This window comes from Aethalodelphis obliquidens, unplaced genomic scaffold, assembly GCF_003676395.1.
Source record: "Aethalodelphis obliquidens isolate GAN/ISIS:26980383/991018 unplaced genomic scaffold, ASM367639v1 scaffold84, whole genome shotgun sequence".
Taxonomy (NCBI): Eukaryota; Metazoa; Chordata; class Mammalia; order Artiodactyla; family Delphinidae; genus Aethalodelphis; species Aethalodelphis obliquidens.
The window spans coordinates 921,566-946,329 of NW_020838028.1; the positions used below are offsets into that span (position 1 = coordinate 921,566).

The 24,764-nt window shown below is 35.5% G+C and overlaps 1 protein-coding gene across 3 annotated transcripts in view; it reads right to left on the reverse strand.

Annotated features, from left to right (window-relative positions):
• The window catches only part of ARID2 (AT-rich interaction domain 2), a 170,524-nt gene that overhangs the window by 50,266 nt on the left and 95,494 nt on the right, over positions 1-24,764 (reverse strand). For 2 of the 3 annotated variants that reach the window (XR_003430079.1, XM_027093543.1), the window contains exons 5-14: positions 24,194-24,261; positions 15,444-15,510; positions 15,098-15,348; positions 14,670-14,766; positions 14,364-14,573; positions 13,324-13,491; positions 7,349-7,430; positions 5,294-5,428; positions 4,141-4,337; positions 1,019-3,882 (exon numbers count right to left, since the gene is read on the reverse strand). Coding sequence is in view for 2 of the 3 variants with exons in the window: in XM_027093543.1 (XP_026949344.1) it covers positions 1,019-3,882; positions 4,141-4,337; positions 5,294-5,428; positions 7,349-7,430; positions 13,324-13,491; positions 14,364-14,573; positions 14,670-14,766; positions 15,098-15,348; positions 15,444-15,510; positions 24,194-24,261 (4,139 nt within the window). In the remaining variant the exon portion in view is untranslated. The remainder of the gene's footprint in view (positions 1-1,018; positions 3,883-4,140; positions 4,338-5,293; positions 5,429-7,348; positions 7,431-13,323; positions 13,492-14,363; positions 14,574-14,669; positions 14,767-15,097; positions 15,349-15,443; positions 15,511-24,193; positions 24,262-24,764) is intronic. The other variant, XM_027093544.1, reaches the window with a different exon arrangement.

Sequence of the window (24,764 nt, forward strand, 5' to 3'; positions counted from 1 at the left end):
CCAGAGCAGCTTTATCCATTCACATGAAGAAAGACACATATTAGTGAATGACGTGCTCTGAAGCAAGGGATTCTTCGTTTTTTCATCTTCCATTTTGCTCCCCCACCACCACCCCTGCTTTGCCATCTAGATTTGGTACCAATACCAACAATCTGCTGTTATCATCATAAGCACAGAGAAGAAACCCAAGCCAGAAGAATGCTAGAACAGTTGGCAACAGTCACAGAAGGTTCTGGCTATATAGTAATTAGGAAAGAGAGAATGAAGAAGTAGTAATCAGGAAATAGCATACAAGATTGTCCTTAAAATCTTTACAGGCTGATTGGACCCTCAATTCAGCAGCACTGATTCAAGAAAACACTTTTATTCACTAAGGCATGCAGAGACAGGATAGTATATATTAAAAAGGGAAGAGCAGAAACATGACAGTAGAGCAAAGGAATAAGAGACACAAAATTTAAAATACTGGAATAGCTGAAACAAATTGAAATTATAAGAAATAAACCTTTTTAAAGAATAAAGGCAACTAATTCAATACATAGATATAATAAGAACACACTTGATAAAATTCTTATGGAATTCACCTTTTTTACAGAAGTACTGTGAAAGGAGGCACAAAAATACACTCGTGTCAAAACCAAATACAGAAATCCCTTTTTGGAGAACCCTTAGCAACCCCGCACCCCCCTAACATAGGAGACTAAGTTACGTTTTAAGAATTCCCCCAAAGACGTTAGATTAGAAGTGCTTCTCTTGCTTGGCTCTACAAAATTACTAATTTGGGTCTATAACAAAATAGAAAGATGCTTTAAACCATGTGCTAAAGTTAACAACTGAAAACTGTTTAATATTATAAAAAACAGAGAAAAATAAAAGAGCACAACAGCTTAAGTACATTGATGAGCCGACCCAATTAACTTTTCAAGGTAAAACATGGAAAAAACAGTGCATTTCCCCCTCAAATCATATTAACACATCAGGATTTCTGTAAGAGAAATGTGATACGAGAATGACTCACCTGTGGGACCACATTCTGTACGTAGGTTGATGGGTGCTGCTGCTTTTGCTGAACAGCACTTTCTATTGCTACTTTAGCTACAGTGCTTGGATCTGCTCCTGCTGGCACGGCAACCATTGTTGCACTGCAGCCAGCATTGTTGGGGTCACTGATTGTAACAATTCTAACTCCCACTTTATTTGGAATTCCTGTGACTGTTTCCCTATCATTATCCTCTGCTGGCCTCTTCACAGTTTTGCATTCTGCTGTGCCATTTGTAGACCGAACGTCAGATGACAGGGCAGGAAAATGGGACACTCTTGATCCTGAGTGGGGAACGGCTATGATTTGATGCCCCTGTATAACAGAGGTTGTAGAATGTGGTGAGACAACTACACTTGGGCGTTGCTGAGGCACATCTGAATTCAAACTTGAAGCTAGAGGTCCATTAGGCAAATCAGTACCACTAAATTGCTGTGTTGCCACATTTGAAGCCTCCTGTATACTGCTCACAGATGGCGAACCACCCAAAGTTAATACAGGTCCATTAGAAATTCTTTCTAGTTGATCACCTTTGGCAGTATCTTGCTGAGTGGCATCGAAAGTCCCTTGTGGTTCCACTGGAGATATCTCACCATTTCCTACATGATTGGAAGTTTTGTGATTTGGAATGTTTTTGCTTAAATGAGAACCATCTCCTTTATCAAAATCACAGATTCCATTAACTAGAGGTTTTTTCAAATCACTTTTCATATCCTGCATGTCCATTTGTTCTGAGTTCTGTTTTCCAGATGCTCCATTCTCACCTAATTCTAATGATGGCCCATTACTGATTAGTGAGCACTGATTAGCCTCACTTTGAATTTTCCCTGAGTTTGAAGGAGGTAGACTTGAGTCACTGTACTTTCTCCCATTTAAAAGACTTCCCACCTGCATTTCATTTTCCTTCGTATCCCCATTGCTGGTGTTCGTGGTTCCTCGTCTGCAGGATGGGTTCTCCATGACTTCAATTTTACGTTCATGAACGTGTAAACCTGTTGCTTCTTTTGCTTCCTCTTCCTTTTGGCAAATTATTTTATCACCTTTGAATGGGGGAGTAGCAGTAGTACAAGATGATTGTCCAGCTGGAGATGCTTGAGAGGCTGGAAGCGCTTGCACCTGAAGTCCAACTCCTGCCTGGGTCCCGCTCATGGTAATTCCTGCTGGAGCAATGAGCTGAGTTGCATTTCCCTGACTCACAGTTGCAGTTGCAAAACTTGTATTTGGCACAACTGTTATAGTTACCTGGTTGCCAGAAGTCCCTTGGAAAATGGTTGCTGGGCTATTTGAGATCAGCGGACCTGGCAATATTTGTAAGTTCGAGATGGGCACGGTTTGCACTCCCCCTGTGGGTGGCATCGCACTTTGGACCAACTGAACGTTTTGCTGCCCAACCAATAGCTGCTGAGCTGGAGTTTGCCCCTGCACTCCAAAACCTGCTGCTTGATTATTGGCCACCTGGTATACCACCTGAGGGCTAGGAGCTCTTGCATTATTAGGGGGAGGAATCTGTGGAGCTGGGAGAATAAGCTTACCACCCGGAGTTGAAGGACCACGCTTTGGAAGCAGCAACTGTTTTATCAGACTCGACTCACCAGAAGCAGGCTGACCAACTCCTGCATTTGTTTGCTGTGGTTGAACCTGCATTTGTACTTGTTGTGGCTGCTGAACTTGTACTTGTACCTGTTGTGGTGGGGGTGCTGGTGAATGCTGCTGCTGTTGCTGCCTTTTCACAGATAGCATTTGACTGACAGTTGGAGGTGGTCCCTGTGACTGAGGGGTGGAAGAAGATGACACGGCAGTAGGGACCTGGCTATTAGTAGCTGGGACAGGTGATGGTGAGGAAGATGGAGTAATGTTTGGTTGTCCAGCTAGCTGAACTGCCTGACCAGCCGGAAGAGCTGCTGGATTAGCAAGAACAATTTGGTGAATGGCTGGTGCGTAAGTTTGACCTTGTTGAGCCGGCTGACTTACAATCACTACGCTTTGTTGGGTTGGCTGCTGTGGTTGTTGAATAGGCTGTTGGACCACCGTTGATGAAACTTGCTGAGAAGGGAGAGGTTTGGGTGCAATGTTCTGAAACCCTACCCTTGAGGGCTGTGGACTCGGGACACCAGCAATGGTAACCATTTGTCCTGTAGCTACCTGAAAATTCTGTACTGAAGTTGCCGAGACAATGTTGGACGCAGAAGTCGTTACGTACTGTGGGGGTGCTATGAGAACAGTGTCCTGTGGCTGACCGCCAGCTGACGTCTGCTGAGACGAAGTCTGCACGGGTTGGGGCGATGTGGTGATTAACTGTTGACCCTGTGAAACTGCAGAAGTACATGCTGGCATGTTCTGTACTCTGCCAAATATGTGACTCTGTGGGACACCTTGTTGAATTACCGTAACAGGAGTGCCGGAAGGTATCTGTCCCGGTACCACTGTGTGTAATGGAGACTGTTGTGGAATTACAGATGGATGGTGAAGCAACGTCTGGGAATTCACAACTGTAACAGGTTGGGGCCCTGTACTATGATTCTGAACCACAGAACTCTGAGCAGCTCCTCCTCCCACAGCAATACTAACAGGAACTGCTGTCTGGGGTATAGAATTCTGGATTACTGTAGCCTTAACGACTTCACAAGGAATTGGAGCTTTATTTTGAATGACAGTCACCGGAGCATTTTGCTGCTGGTGGGTATGAACTGAAGGATTTGGTGGAATTCTCGAAACAGTCTGTGCCACGGTATGAACACCTTGTACTGGAAAAGACATTTGTGTTGCAGTCAAATTTGAAGATTGGTTGGTAACAGGAGTCCTCTGAAAATGGTTTCCTACAGTTTGTGGTCCGTGAGGGATTCCTGAAAATATAGGGAAAAGTCAAAATTCATAATGAAATGACTGCAAAGCTGCATGTAGAAATTATTTTACTCAATTTGAGAGAAAACAGTCTTAAGAAATTAACAAGTTTGCATCATACTAATCTGATAAAATAAGAGAACGAGAAATAAAATGTTACTGGAATAACAAGGAAAAGTTACACATCTTAAAGGTATATAAGCTTTCATTTAGTCTTCTTATTAAATCGGTAATATTTAAAACACAATAAAAATTAATACCTGCGGGTGAAGGACTTGGAGATACATCAGGAACAGAATCAACACGAACAACGGGAGTAGAAACAGGTTGCTGCTGATAGTACATCTGAATGGGAAGTGGGATAGCCCTCCTTTTTACTCCTACTACATGAATATGTGCCTGCCCATTGTTACTGGAATCCTCCACCCTCTTCACTGTATGATTTGGAAAGACCGTTCTGTAAAGTACACACATACTCAGTTTTAATAACCAGCACATTAACAAAAACCACTAACTTCTAACTGCTACACGAATGGCAGCAGCATATTCACTGCTACTTATGTATGAACTAGTATGAATCATAGTTATATTCTGCAAGGGTGGGAAGCAAGGAATTAAATATAAAAGGTCAATTCTCCAATTTTAAAAATCATTATTTATTAACACTGTTGGGTTTAAAACAATTCTACTGTAATTAACAAAAAAGCTGCATCTAGGCAATGCCTATTTGATGAACTTTGCAAAATATCAAAACGCCATGGGACTTCCCTGGTGGTGCAGTGGTTAGGAATCCGCCTGCCAATGCAGGGGACATGGGTCCGGGAAGATGTCACATGCCGCAGAGCAACTAAGCCTGTACGCCACAACTGCTGAGCCTGTGCTCTGAAGCCCACGAGCCACAACTAATGAAGGCTGCACGCCTGGAACCTGTGCTCCGCAACAAGAGAAGCCATCGCAACAGAGTAGCCCCCACTCGCCACAACTAGAGAAAGCCCATGCACAACAACGAAGACCCAATGCAGCCAAAAATAAAGATAAACAAATAAATAAATGTATATATATTAAAAAAGCCATAATATTTGAGGACAGAGTTTAGTTATAGACTATTAGTCAAGACTTAAAAGGGTGAAAGCCATGTCTTTAATGCATAAAAGTAGGTGCAAAAAAAGTAAACGTGATTTCTTCCTTTTCTTTCTTTGATAAGCCTAGTAATGGTTGACCACAAACACCAGATGTGATTTCCAAAATTCCCTTGTATTTAAACTTCCATCACGCTACAATCTAACTATACAAAATTTCAAGTAGTGGAGATATTTCAAACTAGGTAGATAGCTGGTGTGTTCTCTAAAGAGCAAGGGGTGTTGTAAATGATGAAAATTGACTTTATTTAAAGTTATGAAATATAAATCCTACCTAAGACATTTATAAAATCCAGTTGATGTTAGGATTCCACCACGAGCCAATTTACTGCAAGTTGATAGGTACTCAGAATACATTTCTGCTCGAGAGACAGAACAATCTGGATTTACTTCAAAATGAGCATTTAACCTAAAAGAGGAGAAAAATATATGGCATTATGCAATATACTATAGGAGAGTCCATACTTAAATATACAAAACCATTTGAAGGCAATGTGTTATAAACTAATAATTATGTCTATTAATCAAATTTCACTGTCTCACGTATTATTAACAAAAATACATGCTAGGTTTTAGACAGAGTAAATAAAATAAAAAGAAATTAGTTAATCATACTTATTTTAGTATAAAAAAATCATTATCAACAAATATAAAAACTGGGATGTGAGTACACCAGCAGGGTTGGTCTGCTGGCAACAAATATACTACAACAAATTTTATTCAGTGAATACTCAGGTTCCTGTCTTGTAATAATCAAAATATAACAGAAGTTCCCAATTAAGAGTTGTTGGTGATGTGACAAATGGAGGAAAAACTGAACTTAAAGTTAAACTTCTGTTGCTCTTGGATTAAATTTCTTCAGGAAAAACTCTCCCAAAGCTTTTAACTACTTCCTAAAACAATGATACTTCCCATGCTGCACACTCCCCTTCCCCTTCCGAGACTCTATTCCTAATCAATTACAAGGTAATTCAAACTTCAGTTTGTCTTTGTCATAAAGTGACTTCACCTATAAATTGGGATCAGAGGCCTAGTTATCCTTATAGGACTCTTTCTAGGACTCACCATATACATGACAGGCCAACCTACAGCTGTTTCTTATTAACTGAATCAAATGATAATTATGATAAAATAGTTTAAAATGCTTCTCTCCTCCTCCTCCCTAGAAATGGCAGAAATATGCAACAGGGATTTATAAGACCAAGTCTATAACACACACACACACATTTTACATTGGATGTGGTACATATTTTTTCCAACTTTCATAACCCTTTGAGTACTGAGCTTTCAAAAAGACCAGACACAAAAAACTTGTTTTGGTTTCAATATAGAAGATAAATATTTCCAAATATTATTGGATAAGATTCATCATATATAAAGGGTCAAGGTGTAACAATATAGAACGTGAGGAAAAAGCAAATAATTAGAGATATTACCATAAACCTGATTTAAGCAAAGTGGAAAAGTAGAGAAAATAGTCATAGGAACACAGATAACAAAGCACCAAAAATATGGAACACAGAGTGACAGGAGCATGGAATGGGAGAAAAATAATGTTAGAGAATGGGGGAAAAGGGATCAAAGAAAGAAATTTTTTAAAGTAATACATCATTGAAAAGTGATCTTACATTTCAATCTGTTAATCTTCTAAAGAATTAAAGTTGAAATTCATAAACAATGTAGAGGCAACTAGCCATGAAAAAATGAAACGGTTCTAACCAAGTCTACATTTCTTTTTTTCAGAAAGTGGCTGAGATGTGACCAGTCAGTCTTCTCAAGAAAATATTATTTTCAAGTTGATTATTTCAATGTAGACATACTGGCTATTCTATTATTTGATTAGTTACCCCTTACTACTCACAAAAAGGAAAAATTAACTAGCAATGAATGAGAAGCTTTGCTTTTGCTCAAAAAGAGGGACATTTAACAACAAAATCTGGTTCTATTTTCTTAAAGTCAGTCCAATTCAGTTTTAATAAAACATTAATTTAAGAAAACAAATTCTATAATCTGACAAACCTTATTTTCTACAAAGCCAATGATAACTTTTAACACAAATTTTACTTGAAAAGGAGTGGTGTAATTTAATGAAATTCTAGTCAAAGACTATTTTACTCTGAAAATTCTGATAAATATATTTTTTTTCAAACTATTCCAAAATACAGGTGAAGTGATTTTACATTGCCCTTTCTTTGTATAAATGATATCCTACCCTAACTAAAAAGAAATACAGAGTAAAACATTCTGGATGACTGCTGAAATACATTTCCTTTTCTCATTTGCTTTATTCTTCCCAAGGATAAAGCCTTAATAGAAATAGACCACTTACCACTGACAAGCAAACTTCTCACTATCTATTTCCACTATTCCTGGAGGTGGAGCAACATGCTGTGCTACAACTGCTCTGGAAGCTAAAGAAAAAAATACATTAGCTACATCATTTTTTAAAACTATATGCCATATTTAGTTAATGGATACTGAAGCAATTAATATTGACAATGAATACCTTTTAAAAAGGTGTATAAACATATTGAAAATATACAAATTTGAGAAAGAAACTTATAATGGAGCACATATTATACCAGGCACTATCTTAGATGCTTCATACAAACTATTTTTTTAACCTCGCAATCATCTGAATAATAACGATAATATGGATTATTTCACTAATATAAACTCTATTTTTTCCATTGTCAGACACTGAGTTTTAACTTTATATTACCTTTCTTAATTCTGTGAGGTGGGAACCTGAGACTCAAAGTGATTAAAATAACTAGGCAAAGGTCACACAGCACAACACGTCAATAAATAAGCATCTCTCAGTTTAGTTACAGAAGCAGATTGCATCACAAATAATTTCACTTCTGAATTTAAAAGATTAACATTAACTCTATAAGTGGCATATATAAAATTTCTGGGTGTGATGAACAAATAGCTAACTTCTATGTTGGAACTAATGAAAACAAGAAAAATAAGAGATAATATAAACTTAGTCATATTACAATAAGTTTATAATAAAATATGAATCTTACATATTTATAGATAAAAATTATACTGTTTCACCATTGAATTAGCATTATTAACTTACACTTTTTAAACCTACAAAATGTACCTACTTTTTTTCAGGTGACATTTTAGCAAAACTTCTCAGAACCCTCAAAAAAAAAAAACAAATGAATTTCTAAATTATGGGAAATAGAGGAGCCCCACAGCTCAGCCCAATCTGTGAATGATCTGAAGCAATCTTGACCTTTGTCTGATGAGACCCCAGGCTTCCACTGGGATACAGCTAACAGCAGCCAGCCAGTTGTAAATATTTATTCTGTATTAAGCCATTTATATTTATGTGATTTGTTTTAATCTTCTATATAGTTCTAAATTTAACTGTCCCCGTTTTGCAAATGAAAAAATTAAAGCTCAGACATTAAGTTCACAAACGAACACATGATGGAAATAGCAGAGCTAGAGATAGGGTGTAGCTGGAAAGCCTTCTTTTAGGGGTGCTGAATTTGAATTCAGGTCTGTCACATTTCAGAAGCCATATTGTGATATTCTGCTTCTTAATAGAACATAATAATTAGAACCAAAATTATTTTCCTTGGGCAACCCCAGCCTATCTTTTTTCTTCTCTAACTTGATGACACTGTTACAGAAAATACCCTTCTAGGGCCTAAACCTATGTAGAAATCTTCTCCCCTTTTCATCATCAATTATACTCTCAGAATATACCCTACTCTGACTGAAATCTGAATCAAATAACAACCTATTGCAGGAAACATTAGAAACTATGTTGAAATTATGAGAAACTTTATAAACAATGCATAAAGAATGATACAGCCTCAATTAAATTAAAAGCATAAACCTGAAATGTATAATTACTATAAAAGTGGCTACAAAATGAAAAGCATTGTCCTCAGGACACCTGAAGACATTCCAAAGGATACAAAGGCACTTATACTTTAAGAGGAATCAATTTTCAGATACTCAAAGTTTTGTATATATTCCCTCCTAAAACTGCTTTGCCTGAAAACATGACCTCCTCTTTGATGACTGCTCTTTAACCATCTTGGAATAGGAAGTCTTAACTCTCACCCATCCTTTACAGCACTGTAAGATACAGTTAAATGCATGACTCTGGAGCCAGAGAGGCTGGCTCTAAAGTTCCATCACTCACTAGCTGGAAAAGCTATTTAACCTCTGACTATAAAATGGGGAAAAGTAACAATACATTGACCTCATAGATCGTCATGAGGATTAGAGGAGTTTATATGTAAGTCACTTAAAACAATGCCTGGCACGTAAGTGTTACTATGTTAGCTACGATGATGATGACGATGGTGTAAAAACCTCTGGAATACCAAAGGGAGAAGTGGAAATATTAGTGTCCACAAAACTTCTTTAAACCAAGGTATTAGGGTAGGGCTTCTGGTCTATCCCAGTGTTTTATATATTATAGTTAAGGGCAATGTAGGGCATTAGAAATTGGGTATTCTGGCCCTTTGGTGTGTTCTGAATTCAGATATATTATAAAGCGATGACAATTTTTGCTTAATGTCCTTTCCTCCTCTATCCCTCAATTACTATCAAAGAGTGCATTACTTTTGAGACAATCTTGTGTAAGTAAAGCATTCAGAATATTTTAAAGTAATATTGAAGGTGGTGGCATCTTATTTCATTCACATGACAAACTCATGACAAGTTTAACTATCTCAGAATTCTGAAATAAGGAAGGTATCAATGGGAACACAAAGTAACATGTTTTCTTGGATTGAAAAATACGGTTGGACTTTTTCTAAATAACAAATTGAGGCAAGACACTTTTGATAATAAAGACTAACTTTAACCGTTAGATTATGTGGCAGACATTTTCTATAACTGAATGAGGTAAATCTCCAGTGCCAAGACTTTGACAAAAATGTATTCATGCACATGATAAAAAGCTATGTAAATATTCCTAACCCAGTGGTCCTCAAAGTATAGTGCCCTGGCCTGAAGCATCAGCATCTCATGGGAACTTGTTAGAAATGAAAATTCTCCAATCCACCTGAATCAGAAATTCAGGGTATGGAGCCCAGAAATCAGCACTTAAGCCCACTGGGTGACTCCGATGCACCGTAAAGTTTGAGAACCACTGTGCTAACACTTCCTGAATATATTAGGTTAAACAAGGTACATCTAAGTAAAAGAGCAGCAACTTATAATTTACAGTCATATCTTGTTAATATCTTTTTGATACATTTTCAATAAACTTAAAAGTAAGTATATATAATGACTGGGCAACAAATAATTTTATAAGTCAAGTACTGTTAATTCTTTGATTTCAACCAAAACAAAGGAGAACTCAAAATGTCAGAAGATCATTAAATACAATTTTAATAATTTTTAGATAATTCTGAAGAAATTTAAAGAATTTTAAGTTCTACCCTCATCTACTTATTGATGTGAACTAGATTTCCAACTTAAATCTATAAAAAGGAAAAACAGATAAAATTAATGCTGAACCCAATTTTATTCTAGCAATAAAAAATATTCATTCAGGGCTTCCCTGGTGGCACAGTGGTTGAGAGTCCGCCTGCCGATGCAGGGGACACGGGTTCATGCCCCGGTCCGGGAAGATCCCACATGCCGTGGAGCGGCTAGGCCCGTGAGCCATGGCCGCTGAGCCTGCGCGTCCGGAGCCTGTGCTCCGCAACGGGAGAGGCCACAACAGCGAGAGGCCCGCGTACCACACACACAAAAAAAATTCATTCAGCAACACACTAGAGTAATACTTTCCAGAGAACAAGGGGAAAAATGTCTTGTCTATCTCATTAAGAGATGTACTTCCAATAATTGTATCTTTTATTTAATAATTATTTACAAAAATCTGTAATATATTTACTATTGATTTATGTACTATTTATTACTAAAACTTGTAACAATAAAATAAATTTTTAAACACTTACAGCTTTACAACAGAAGCCTGAAAAACTTTAAATTAAAATGTCTAGGTAAGCATTGATAGGGTGGTGGATATGAGTTCAAGGAGAAAGAGGGATAGTATAAAATTTCTAATATTACGAGTTTGTGTTATTTTTTAAATGGATGGTGGTAAGCATCAATACTCCACTGGATACAAAAAGTGTTGTAACTTTTATTTTGAAATATCAATTTAATATACACAAAAACATATTATTTGCAACTATTTAAATTATGACAAAGAAATTCAGATGTCAACTTAAAAATGGGTGAAAGGTCATGCAAGTTTTCATAGTGATGAGCAGAAGTGAGCAAAAAGTTTGAAGATGACCATTCCATTAGAAAGCAGTATTAAACAAACTATGGGGGGAAAAGCCAAACTATAAGTGTTTTAACTAATCAAACAATTCAGAGTTGTCATTCACGATGAGCAAATAATAAAGTGCTCACCAGCTCAAAAATGAACTCTTTTAGGTTCTTAGAGGCCTATTCAAACTTCTGTCAATGACTTACTACTACGCAAGCAAGCCACAACTCTCAATATTTAATTTTATCCATTTGCCAATGAGGATCAACTCTTAGTTTGGGGGGTGGGTTCATTTGTTAAGGTCACAGGTCAGCAATAAGGCAAAAAATAGTAGTTTTCATCAAAATTACCTTTGAATATTCTTCAAATGACCCATTATAGTTCAATGTATCACTGACAATCTATTAATTCCACTCTTTGTTGAACAGTTTCTCTATGGCCCTCAATTAACTTAATCTTTTAAATTAATTTAAAAGTTTCTCCTTTAAGAATAAAAGTATACCCCCACTACCCACTTAACTGGCAGTATGAACTGTTTCATTTCCTTTTCAAGGTTGAGAAATGTTAATTTCTGATCATCGATTCTCCAATATGTATTGGGCTCTTTAACATCTACTGCCTATGGATGAAAGCTCACTGAATAGATCAGCAGTCAAAATTACCTACTTATTTCATGCCTTCTATTACTGTCCAGTTCTGTTAGTTGAATTCAAGTAAGTTAAATGCACATATGATACAACTCTACCATATACTGCAGAAAGACATAATGGAAATCAATGAGATATGCGATACATATTACATACTTTGTGTAAATAGAGTATACAATTTTGATAATATTAAATGAGAGGAGAACAAGACAGCTGGAGAGAGATGAGGAGAGTCTGAACTGAGTCATAAGTACTGGCAATCAAAAAGGCCAGATAGAGTATTTAGGAAGACTCAACAAGATTTGGTGATTAAAAGAATGTGGTAGTTAAAGATTAAGGATAATGAGATTTTTGTTTTAAGGATAGTGGGAGAGGTTGAGAAAGATCTAAATGTATTTCTAGGCTGAAGAAGCAAGTAAAGAAAAAGAGGTTTAAGATATAGGAATGAGTAGCTGGGAAAGACTGATATTCAGAGTACAGATTCAGAAGTAGTTAACATCTCTTCCTGACACAAGGGGTTGAAGGAGAATGAGTTCAGATACTAATAAGTTTATAAGGGAAGGGGGAAGAAGTTGAAGAAATTCATGCCACACAGCTCCCAGAGTAACTACAAAGTGTTAAGATCAACTGAGAAAGTGAGCATCCTCCATTAAAAAACAAGGAAAGAGAAATGTCTTGGGAATGGTAAGAGAGCAGGTGAGGTGAAAGATGGATTGTTTTTGTTAGGACAAATGAAGGTGGAGAACAAAAAGGCTGAGAGTGCTAAAATATAAAAATTGTAACTCATAATGAACCAGGAGAAAGAAGTCCAAGAGCTGAAGGACAGGTCCGAATTCTAATTAAAGATATTTGAATTAAATAGCATTGACCCATGGGATCCTAGGAAGGGTGCACAAGTACAGGTATATACACATGTATTAGCATTTGTATACACATGCACACATGTCTGATCCTACTGATTCTGTGGTGTTTGGTCCAAGATTTAGAAATAATAGGGGTATTATACTTACGTATTCTGATGACCACCTGAGAGAATTATAAGGCAGCATATGATTACCCAATTCCTGGTCTATCAATTTCCAATGACTGAAATCACAAACCCATTAGGGCACTTAATACTTTCACAGTTGTGAATAATATCTAATCCTTCACACTACTCTAAATCCTTCTCAACTTCATTTCTCTATTATACTATTCTTCCTCTGTGCTCACGTTGATCCTGCTGCTCCTGGAATGTATAATGTCTAAGAAATTAAAGTACATACTCAATTCTCATTTAGGCTACTCTACTATAAAATATCAGTTCCCTGTGCTGCATATTTAAATTTATCTGTAGTATTAAATCTGACATACCAATAACCCCATTGAAAAAGATTATACAAAAACACTAACCTGGGGCAGATGCTACATGGGTCTGGGTTTGGACTTGCTCTACAGCTTGTGGCCTAATTTCAGATAAAATTTGATGACTGGAACTTGGATGTTCGACGAGTTTTACTGCAGCCAGTGCATCGGGGCCAAACATCTGAATATCCATGGAAACCAGACACACTAACATGTCTAAAATAAAAACCAACAGTTATTAGTCAATAATATTGTAAAACAATGACATCGTTGAAAAACACATGCTATACATATATAAAACGCTGCTTCTCAAATGCCAGTCTGTGAATCATTGTACATCAGAATTATCTGTGGATCCTTAAAAAAGATTTTTAGGCTCAATCTCTGAAGACTGATTTAGAAGCTCTGGAGTGGCTGTTAGCTATCTTCATTTTTAAAAAACTTCCCAAGTGATTCTGATGTGTAGTCAGATTTAGGAACCACTGATAATGGAAAGTACAGCTTAATTTCTCAATAGTAATACTTTTCAAGCCAAATCTTTATTAACTCTGATTTTAATATTTATGTCAAAGAAAGAAATCATTTGAATCACTGAGTAAAATGTTAACGTGACTTGTTTTAGTAAGTGTGTTTAAAACTGACAACCCATTGAACTCATTGAAGGTGAGTTCAATGATTTTGAAGATAATACCACTACTAGCATTTCTAGGAAGAGAAGGAAGCTTGTTCCACTCAGCTTTAGTTGCTTAATAGTAGCAGCTGACCACTTGAAACAGATGGACCTGCCCCCCAGAGTCAGACATAGCCATCTTGTTGATTTCAAATTTAATATATAGTAATAGAAATAAAGAGAAGAAGTAAAGATTACTGATAGCCACATGCATCCTGGTTTACACATAATAGAAGTTTCTTGCTTATCTAAAATAGACAGAAAGAATAACACAAACAAGCGTGTCTGAAAGGGTAATGACTCCTCAAAATAAACAGTAAACCCCAAATATCAATTGTGATTTTTTACAGCAACCACATTAAATATTTTTTCCTTAATAAAGAAAATAACTTAAATGCTTTTTGTGGTTTAGTCTTACCTATGCTCTTTTCTACTTTTGCAATTTTTGTGCAAGCTACATCTCCCATTTCTGTGAGCATATATAGCACCTCAAGTGTTGAGATTACGAGCAGCACATCAGGTAAAGTGAGATGACAAATGATCTCTCTGTATGAGTCCTGATCGACATATTCACAAATCAAAACACCATTATCCTCTGCTTTGCAAAGATTTCCCAAAATTTCCATGCCTGAAAAGCATACACACACAAACATGTATTTGTCTTTTAAAAGATGATAAAAAGCTTGTGTACTTTAGACAATGAGAAACTTAAGTGAGCGCTTACCCCTCATCTTTAAAAATCTATCCCTTGACATCAGGCATTTTGTAACAGTATGAAACATCAGATGAGTAGTTTTGAAATCAACAGGATCCAATAAAAGCTGGAAAAAAAAAAAAGGACACTACTGTTTAGGTAGGCTTCTTCCAATTTAGATCCAAATGTATATTTCAAATTTAATAAAAATGAGCCGAACAATGTTACGTAACTTTAAAAAATGTAATTACTGTGAGAATAGCCATCAATGAATCTGGAGCATCATTTCAAATATTTCTCTTTTTCCACAAAAGTGTGTAATACCTTTAGGCAAAAACTATATGTAAGCATTTAATATTCTATAATTATGGCAAATATAACAATCCCACATCCTAAAATTTTAAAGTAAATATTGTGCTAACTATAAAAACTGTTTTAAGCTACTGTCACATGCTTACCTCAGCTGCAATATTTCCTAATGTGTCAAGGCCTAATTGCCTTAGAGAAATAAAATGACTATGTGCAGAAAGTAATAGGAAACGGAGACAGGTACGATTAGCTGCCAAGAGCTTAACATTGCCCTCCTCAAAGGAAAGATTTCGCAAAATCACTGCAATCTGAAGTACCCGTTGTCCTTCAATATCATTAATGCCCAGCTTTCGAGGTGGATGAAATAAAGATTCCCAAATCCATTCTCCTGATGTACCTTCTACAAGAGAAGAAAACATATTTTACTTAAACTGATATTTCACTTATTATTATTGATATTTCAAAGTTATTTAAAATATTTTCTCACTGACTTACCATGAGACTTGTTTCTGTCAGAAATGAGGTCACGTACTTCATTATCATCAACAATGTCTTTCCAAAACTGTAATGAGAAATTATTACACTTAGTTCTGACAATTTGAAATAACTATTCTATTACTTTAAAAATAGTCACACATACTAAAACTATAATAGTTCTACTATTTTTAGTTCAAGTAGATATCATTGTATTCTATGTACTTAGTTCTTTGACACAAATGCTAGATTTTTCTATAGTTCAAAGGTGTCAGTTTGGCCTAGGGCCCACAGATCCCTAAAAGGTCTGTGAAAAATACAGGGCATCTATGAACATGAATGAGGAGAAAAAAATGACATCTTCATGTTCATTAACCTCTAACTAAAATTTAGCATTTCCTTAGCATTTTCTTCAACTCTGAATGTTAGAAAACGAACCACAGTAGTAATAGCAGAACCTCTGACACTGTCACCGATATGAATCAGATATTTTCAGATCACTTTATAGCTATGGAAAATATCTAGAAATAGTGTTTATGCTCATCAGTACTTAAAAATTATGATAGTCATTAATCCCATTAGTAAACTGCATACAGTCACAGTATTCCTATTTACAGACTCCTGAGACATAGCTGGCTTGCTACTGAGTAAATCTACATCTAGAAGAAAATCAAACAGCAAGTGGTGAAGTATTTGTGTTCACAAATTTGTAACCCAGATATTTAGGTTTCCTTTCCAGTATTCCATACCAACAAACTGTTTTTTGACCCGTAAGACAGAGGAAATCAGTCGAAATCCACTGCTTAATATTTTTCAGGCTAAGAAACAATTGCCTGTATATTAATATGTCTATACAAAATGAACTTTAATTTTAACTTTTCTATGCCATTTTATCTTGTTACTTCCCTACGAATGAAGAAGCACATGGGCCATTAGTTCACTGTTTATTTCTAAACATTCTGATGTATTTTCTAAATGATTGTATTTTAGTTTTGGGAATTAAAGTTCCTTTGCATTTAAAGTTACTGATCTGAGAAAAAGTCCACCACCAGAATGACTCACTGCAAAAAAACTCATGATAAAAAATGTTTGGTAACAATAAAAAAGAACTAGGCATATGAAGGAATAAGACAATATTCAATAACCAAGAAAAAAGGGCCACAGGATTTTCAAATAATAAAGATATCAGAGTGGAATTTTAAATGATCATGGAAAATAAACAAAGAAATAGAAGATAAAATCGAAAAGTTTGGCATGTAAGTAGAAACTATAAGAAATAGCTAAATAGAAATTCTAGAACTGAAAATAAGAACTCAATGGACAGATTTAACAAAGAATTAGAGTCAACTCAAGGAAGAATTAGTGATTGGAAGAGATGGCAGAAAAAAATACCAAGTTAGAAGCATAAGGAGACAAAAGGATGAACAGAATAAAAGCATTCAAGACACATACAGTGAAAAGTTCTAACATAAAATTAATTGTAGTTCCTGAGGAAAGACAGAAAGAATGGGCAAAAACAATATTTGAAAAGACAGGGTCGAGAATTTTCTAAATCAATTGAAAGATGCCACACCATAGATTTAAGAAGCACTCCAAACTCCAAGAAAAGATAAATAAAATGTGTAGGAGCATGATAATAAAATTCCTGAAAAGCAAAGACAAAAATCTTAAATGCAAAGGTGGAAAAAGGGACAGATAACCTTGAAAAAGACAACTAAAATTACAAGAAACTTTGTAAAAGAAATAATGGAAGCCAGAGGACAATGGGATATTTTCAAAGTGATGGAAGAAAATATCTGCCAAAGTAGAATCTTTACACAGTGAAATTGCTCTTCAAGAATAAAACTGAAAGGGCTTCCCTGGTGGCGCAGTGGTTGGGAGTCCGCCTGCCGATGCAGGGGACGCGGGTTCGTGCCCCGGTCCGGGAGGATCCCACATGCCGTGGAGCGGCTGGGCCCGTGGGCCATGGCCACTGGGCCTGCGCGTCCGGAGCCTGTGCTCCGCGACGGGAGAGGCTGCAGAGGTGGGAGGCCCACATGCCACACACACACACAAAAAAGAATAAAACTGAAATAAAGACATTTTCTGACAAATGAAAACTGAGAAAAATATCTTCAAACCTGCACTGGGAAAAAAAATGCATGAAAAGGTAGATGTGATTTAAATCAAAATAAATGCTGAATAAATAAAATACTAAAAAAAAGTCTTATGGGTAAAAATATATATAAAATTAAAATCTATGAAAAATGCTTGGAAGAAAATTTTGCTCAGGCCGTAACAGTACTGCAGTAGTCATCTCATCATAAACCAATATATATAAAACAATTGTTTTCACAGACTGGGCAAGAGTAATGCAAAACTGTAATCACTGAAACATGGGAAGCAAATGAGGTGAGCTCAGTGACTGCCTCATATCTTTACATAAACACTCTTTCTAGACAACGATACAGAGATAATAAACCCAAGAGGTCATAGCAATTACTAAACTGAGAAGACATTATGTATATATATATATATATATGTATATTTTCTCTCTCTCTCTCTCTCTATGTATATATGTATATACACCCAGCTAATTCAGGTCCAAAAAAGACCATACCTTAGGAATAAAGATAAACTAGTCCTGTATTCGTCATAACAAAACTTAAAAACAACTATCCATATATTAGTTGAAAGCACGCCAGAACAATGTGCAACATTCTTGGAAGACACCAAAAAATAGACACTAAATAATGTAACAGTCCCAATACCTATATCTAGTAAAAAATTACTAGATGTACAAAGGAAGTGGGAAACATGACTCATAACTAAGGCAAAACTCAGTTTCAACAAAAAAAGACCCAGAAACAATAAAAATAGTGACACTAGCAGACAAGAACATTAAAACAACTATTATTAAATATGTTGAAGGATTTAAAGGAAAATATGAACATAACTAAGATGAATGTGGGACAATATAGAAGAGAATCAAATGGAATTTCTAGAGCTGAAAAACATAATATCTGAAATAAAAAAATATGACTAGATGGGCTTAATTGGAAAAGAGAAAATAAAGACATAACAATAGAAACTATTCACAATGAAGTACACAGAAAACAAAAAGGTCTAAAAACAATGAACAGAGCCACAGTGGCCTGCAGAACAGTTCCAGAAAAGCAGAAGGGGAAACAAAAAATTTTTGAAGAAATAACTGACAAAAACTTCCCAAATTTCATGAAAAATACCAAACGAAGAAGCTAAATAAACCTCAAGCAAAACAAAACTAACTAAATAAATATAAAAACCACAACAAGGCACATTAAAAAAATCAATGACAAAGAGAACACCTTAAAAGCAGTCAGATACAACATATCACAAAAGGAAGAACAATAAGAATAAAACTAACTTATTGTCAGTAATAATGCAAACAACACGAAAATGAAATGTTACCTTTAAAATGTTCATAAAGTATAAATGGTCTGAATGCATTGATGAAAAGGAAGAAATTGTACACTGAAAGGCACACTGAAGGAAGCAGGAGAAGAAAGCCTCAACTATAAGCCATCTATAAGAAACACTATATATAAAACTACAGATGAAAAGCACAGTGATAGAAAAAGATATATGATGAAAACATTAACCATAAAAATGCTGGTGTTGATAAATAATATCAGACAAGAGACTTCAGGATAAGGGAAATTACCAGAGGTCAGGGAGAATAATTCATAATGACAAATAAAATCATCAAGAAAATATAATAATCCTAAATGTACATGCCACTAATAACTGAGGTTCAAAACACATGAAGCAAAAACTGACAGAACTGATAGGGAATACAGACATTCATAATTATAGTTGATAATTCCAACACTCATCTCTCAAGAAATCATAGAACAATTATATAGAAAAGCATTAATGATACAGAAATCTTGAACAACACTGTCAATGATATCGATTTAATTGTTATCAACAAATACTATATCCAACAATAGTACAACAAACATTCTTTTCAAGCGTGCATAAAACATTCACCAGAAAGACCATATGCTGAGCCATAAAACAAGTCTTGATAAGTTTAAAAAAGATTGAAGTCATATAGAATATGTTCTCTGACAAAAATGGAATAATGCACAACAAAAGTAGTATATAAATCAAAAAATAAGAAAACAGAGATGGAGTTGTTCTATTGTCCCTGCAATTATCTAAGAAGAGGTAAAAGTGCTAACTTATTAAACTAGTAAGGATTAAAATATAATCTCTAAGGAGAAAACAGAAAAAGTATATGTAAAAACTAAGTGGGCAGAAAACTGACTAATAAACAATACTCAGTCAAATCAATTCAAAAAAGGTAAGAAAGGAGAAGGAAAGAAAACAAACCCGAACAGGCAGGACATATAGAAACCAATTCAGAGCATGGTAAATTTAAACATAACTGTATCAAAATTACACTTAATGTAAATGGAATAAATGCACTAATTTAAAAACAAAATTTTGGGCTTCCCTGGTGGCGCAGTGGTTGAGAGTCCGCCTGCCAATGCAGGGGACACGGGTTCGTGCCCCGGTCTGGGAAGATCCCACATGCCGCGGAGCGGCTGGACCCGTGAGCCGTGGCCGCTGAGCCTGTGCTCCGCAACGGGAGAGGCCACAACAGTGAGAGGCCCGCGTACCGCAAAAACAAAACAAAAACAAAAAAAAAACCCAAAGTTTTTCACACGGGGAAAAAAAACTGAAATATATGTTATTTACAAAAAAAACATTCATCTATAAGGATAAAAAAGACTGAAAGTAAAATATGAACTATATAGGGCTTCCCTGGTGGTGCAGTGGTTGAGAGTCTGCCTGCCGATGCAGGGGCCATGGGTTTGTGCCCCAGTCTGGGAAGATCCCACATGCCGCAGAGCGGCTGGGCCCATGAGCCATGGCCGCTGAGCCTGTGCGTCTGGAGCCTGTGCTCCGCAATGGGAGAGGCCACAACAGTGAGAGGCCCGCGTACCACAAAAAAAAGAAATCAATAAAAATAAAAATATGAACTATATAAACACCAACGAAATGGAAGCTGATATAGTTATATTGATATCAGACCAAAAAAAAAGGATAAAGGAGACTTAAAGGTAACAAGGACGCTTTATAATATGTTCAATTAACCAGAAAGATGTAACAACTATACCTGTGTGCACTAAATAGCCCATTCTCAAAATATAAAAACACAATTATTATAGAACTATAAGCTGAAAGAAACACATCCTCGATCAAACTGGGTGCTTTTAACATATCTCTCTTCATAAATGAAGAAATAAACAGCTGAAAAAGCCAGTACTTGCGAACTGGTTCATCTGTATCGTTTTTCTAGATTCCACATATATGCGTTAATATGAGATATTTGTTTTTCTCTTTCTGACTTACTTCACTCTGTATGACAGTCAGTTTGCAAGGCAGAAACAGAGACACAGATGTAGAGAAAAAATGTATGGACACCAAGTGGGGAAAGCGGGGGAGGGGGGAAGGGAGATGAACTGGGAGATTGGGATTGACATATATACACTAATATGTATAAAATAGATAACTAATAAGAACCTGCTGTATAGCACAAGGAACTCTACTTCACTTCGCTGTACAGTAGGAACTAACACAACACTGTAAAACAACTATACCCCAATTAAAAAAGAAAACAAAGAGTCAGTACTGACGTGGAACTATTAAGTATCATGATTAAGTGTGTTGCTATAATTTGAAAAGAGACATGCACCCCAGTGTTCACTGCAGCAGTATTTACGATAGCCAAGACATGAAAGCAACCTAAATGACCATCGACAGAGGAATGGATAAAGAAAATGTGGTACATATATATAATGTAATATTACTCAGCCATAAAAAAGAACGAAATAATGCCATTTGCAGCAACATGATGGACCTAGAGATCATAATACTAAGTGAAATAAGTCAAAGAAAGATAAATATCATATGATGTTGCTTATATGTGGTATCTAAAAAAAACGGTACAAACAAACTTATTTACGAAACAGAAAGAGTCACAGATGTAGAAAACAAGCTTATGGTTACCAAAATCAAAAGGCGGGGGGGAGGGGTATAAATTAGGAGATTGGGATTAACATATACACACTATTATATATAAAATAGATAACTAAAAAGGACCTACTGAATAGCACAGAGAACTCTACTCAATATTCTGTAATAACCTATATGGGAAAAAAATCTAAAAAAGAATGGATATATGTATATGTATAAAAGATTCATTTTGCTGTATAGCTGACACTAACAAAACACTGTATATCAACTATACTCCAATAAAAAATTTTTTAGAAAATGATTAACTGGGGCTTCCCTGGTGGCGCAGTGGTTGAGAGTCTGCCTGCCGGTGCAGGGAGCGCGGGTTCGTGCCCCGGTCCGGGAGGATCCCACGTGCCGTGGAGCGGCTGGGCCCGTGGGCCATGGCCGCTGAGCATGCGCGTCCGGAGCCTGTGCTCCGCGGCGGGGGAGGCCACAGCAGTGAGAGGCCCGCGTACCGCAAAAAAAAACCAAAAACAAACCAAAAAATGATTAACTGTGTTGGCTTAACTGACATATATAGAAACTTACACCCAACAACTTCAGAATACAGGCATACCTTGAAGATATTGCAGACTCAGTTCCAGACCATCGCAATAAAATGAACATCGTAATAAAGTGAGTCAGCACAAATTTGGTTTCCCAGTGCATATAAAAGTTATGTTTATACTACGCTGTAGTCTATGAAGTGTGCAACAGCGTTATGCCTAAAAAAACAGTGTACATACCTTGAATAGGAAATACTTTATTGCTAAAAAAATGGTAACCATCATCTGAACCTTCAGTGAGTCACAGTAGTAAAATCAAAGATCACTGATCACAGATGACCAAAACAAATATAATAATAATAAAATAATAATGAAAAAGTTTGAAATATTGAGAATTACCAAAATGGGACACAGAGACATGAAATGAGCAAATGCTGTTGGAAAAAATGGCACTGATAAACTTGCTCATCGCAAGGTTGCCACAAACCTTAAAGTTGTAAAAATGTATCTGCAAAGCACAATAAAGTGAAGGGCAATAAAGCAAGATATGCCTGTATATGTTATTTTCAAACACACATGGAGTGCTTATAAAATCTGATCAATGCTAAGCTACCAAATAAAGGGTGAAAACATTTCAAAGGTTTAAAATTATACAGAGTATGTTTCTCTGAACATACTGAAATACAGTTAGATATTAAGAAAAGGAAACTAGAAAATTTTTCATGTTTTTGGAAATTAAGAAAATTCCCTTCTAAATAATCTATGTTTCAGAGAGAAAATCATAATGGAAATATGAAGATATTTTTAAATGAGTTATAATAAAAACATGAAATATCAAAATTGGAAGTATAAAGTTAAATATGTGCTTGGATGGAATTTTATGGCTTCAAATGTATATATTAGAAAAAAATTTTTAAAAATCAATAACTGTAAGCACCAGCTCAAGAAATTAGAAAAAGTGAAGAAACTTAAACTCAAAGAATACAGTATGAGAATAAAATATAAATAGCAGAAATTAATGAAAACAGAGGTGATCATCTATTCATCTTCAACATACTGGTGTCTTCTTGATTTCATGTGATTAGTGACTATACTGACAAACACATTCCCCATTGTGACTGCATGTGTTACTTTAGTGTACTTTTTTGTGCATCTTACATTTTACTCACCAGTTTTCTGGAGTTATAGAAATTACCTGCTTAACTACAATCAAGAGACTTGGCTTTTAGTGGGTGGGGTAAGGACAGAATATAAAACTTTGGTGAGCTTGTAAAACTGGGAATTAAAAATGCAACTCCATATCATGGTGGGAAATTTGAAGGTTTAATACCCTAAGAAAGGGAGACAAAAGGGATTGACTGTCTCTGCATGAGCTTTCAGTTAAAAACAATCCATGATATGTTCACCACTAGACTGCTCCACATCTCCCATGGATTTGTTTTTACCATCAGAGTAATCAGAAAAATCTCCAATAAAAAAATTAATATAAAGTCATTCTGATCAGTATTTCCTTTCAAGTGACTGGCAAAAGCAACACAGAAGTGAAGAAATACTCTCCAACCAATCTGTACAAAAATTCTACAGAAAGAAATCTGCTGACATTTATAAACCAACATTATAAAACACAAAGGAATAATCCACCAAGTCAGAATCAGCAGAATCAGAGTTGCAGGAGGCTTAGACATTAGCATTATCAGGTATGTGTATATGTACATATCTTTAAGCTTTCATTTATATTTTACATATAAAATATATGATATATTCATGTTTATATATCATATATTTAATATATAATTTAATTATATTAATAAAGATATTTTAAATATATATTTTAAAAATTATAAAAGGAGAAGATCAAAAAGGGAAAATTTGAAAAAATACAATGAGAATTTCTAGAAATTAAAACACAGTCACTATAATAAAACTTAACAAACAAATCAAGTGGCATATTAGACACAGCTGAAGAGTGATTAAGTGAACTGAAAAAGAATCCTAAGGAAATTACCAGGACTGCTACTCACAGTCTGGGTATCCTTTGATTTACTGCTTTTATTACAGATTTATCATTCTCAGAAATCTATGTATGATAACTAAAAACTTTACTTCTGTTTATTAGCTATTCTAAACAATTTTTTACTCATGTTAATCACAATTTGTATATAAAATAAGCAACCATTGACCCTTGGCCCTTGGCTACATGTAATTCAGTGGTTCAACATTTTACTTTACGTGAATTACCTTAACAAAATCTCTATCAGTCTTCTCCTTCCATTCTTCTCCAAATACAGTAGAAAAGGATCCTAAAGCTAAAAGAATAATAGTGTATTCAGTAAAATGAAATTATTTCTTTCACTTAGTTCCTTAATAGGTAGGTTTGGAAAAACAGTAAAACTACATTTTAGGATACCTTGTTCATTAAAAACTGTTTCATAATAAATGATAGAAAGTCATGATAATTTCTTTTGAAATACTGTTTTTTTAAATTATAGAATTTAAAGAAAGTTTATGTCACTACAATCTAAAAATACACAACTCACTTTCATAATAGTTATACAGACAATAAGAAAAAAATGAGGGTACTGTAATAGTTACTCTGCATTAGTTTTCATTTGTAGAAGAGAAACATATTAAAAAGTCAAACTGATGCTACTGCTATTAGATTGCCAAACTGTTATAACTTTAAATCTTCATAGTCATTTCAAAAAGAATTATGTAATTCAATTAGTGGACAAGGCATTCTTTGGGAATAATTCCCACAATGAAATCTCCTTTAGGAAACATTCTCAGCTATAGCTTGTTTGTATTTCTT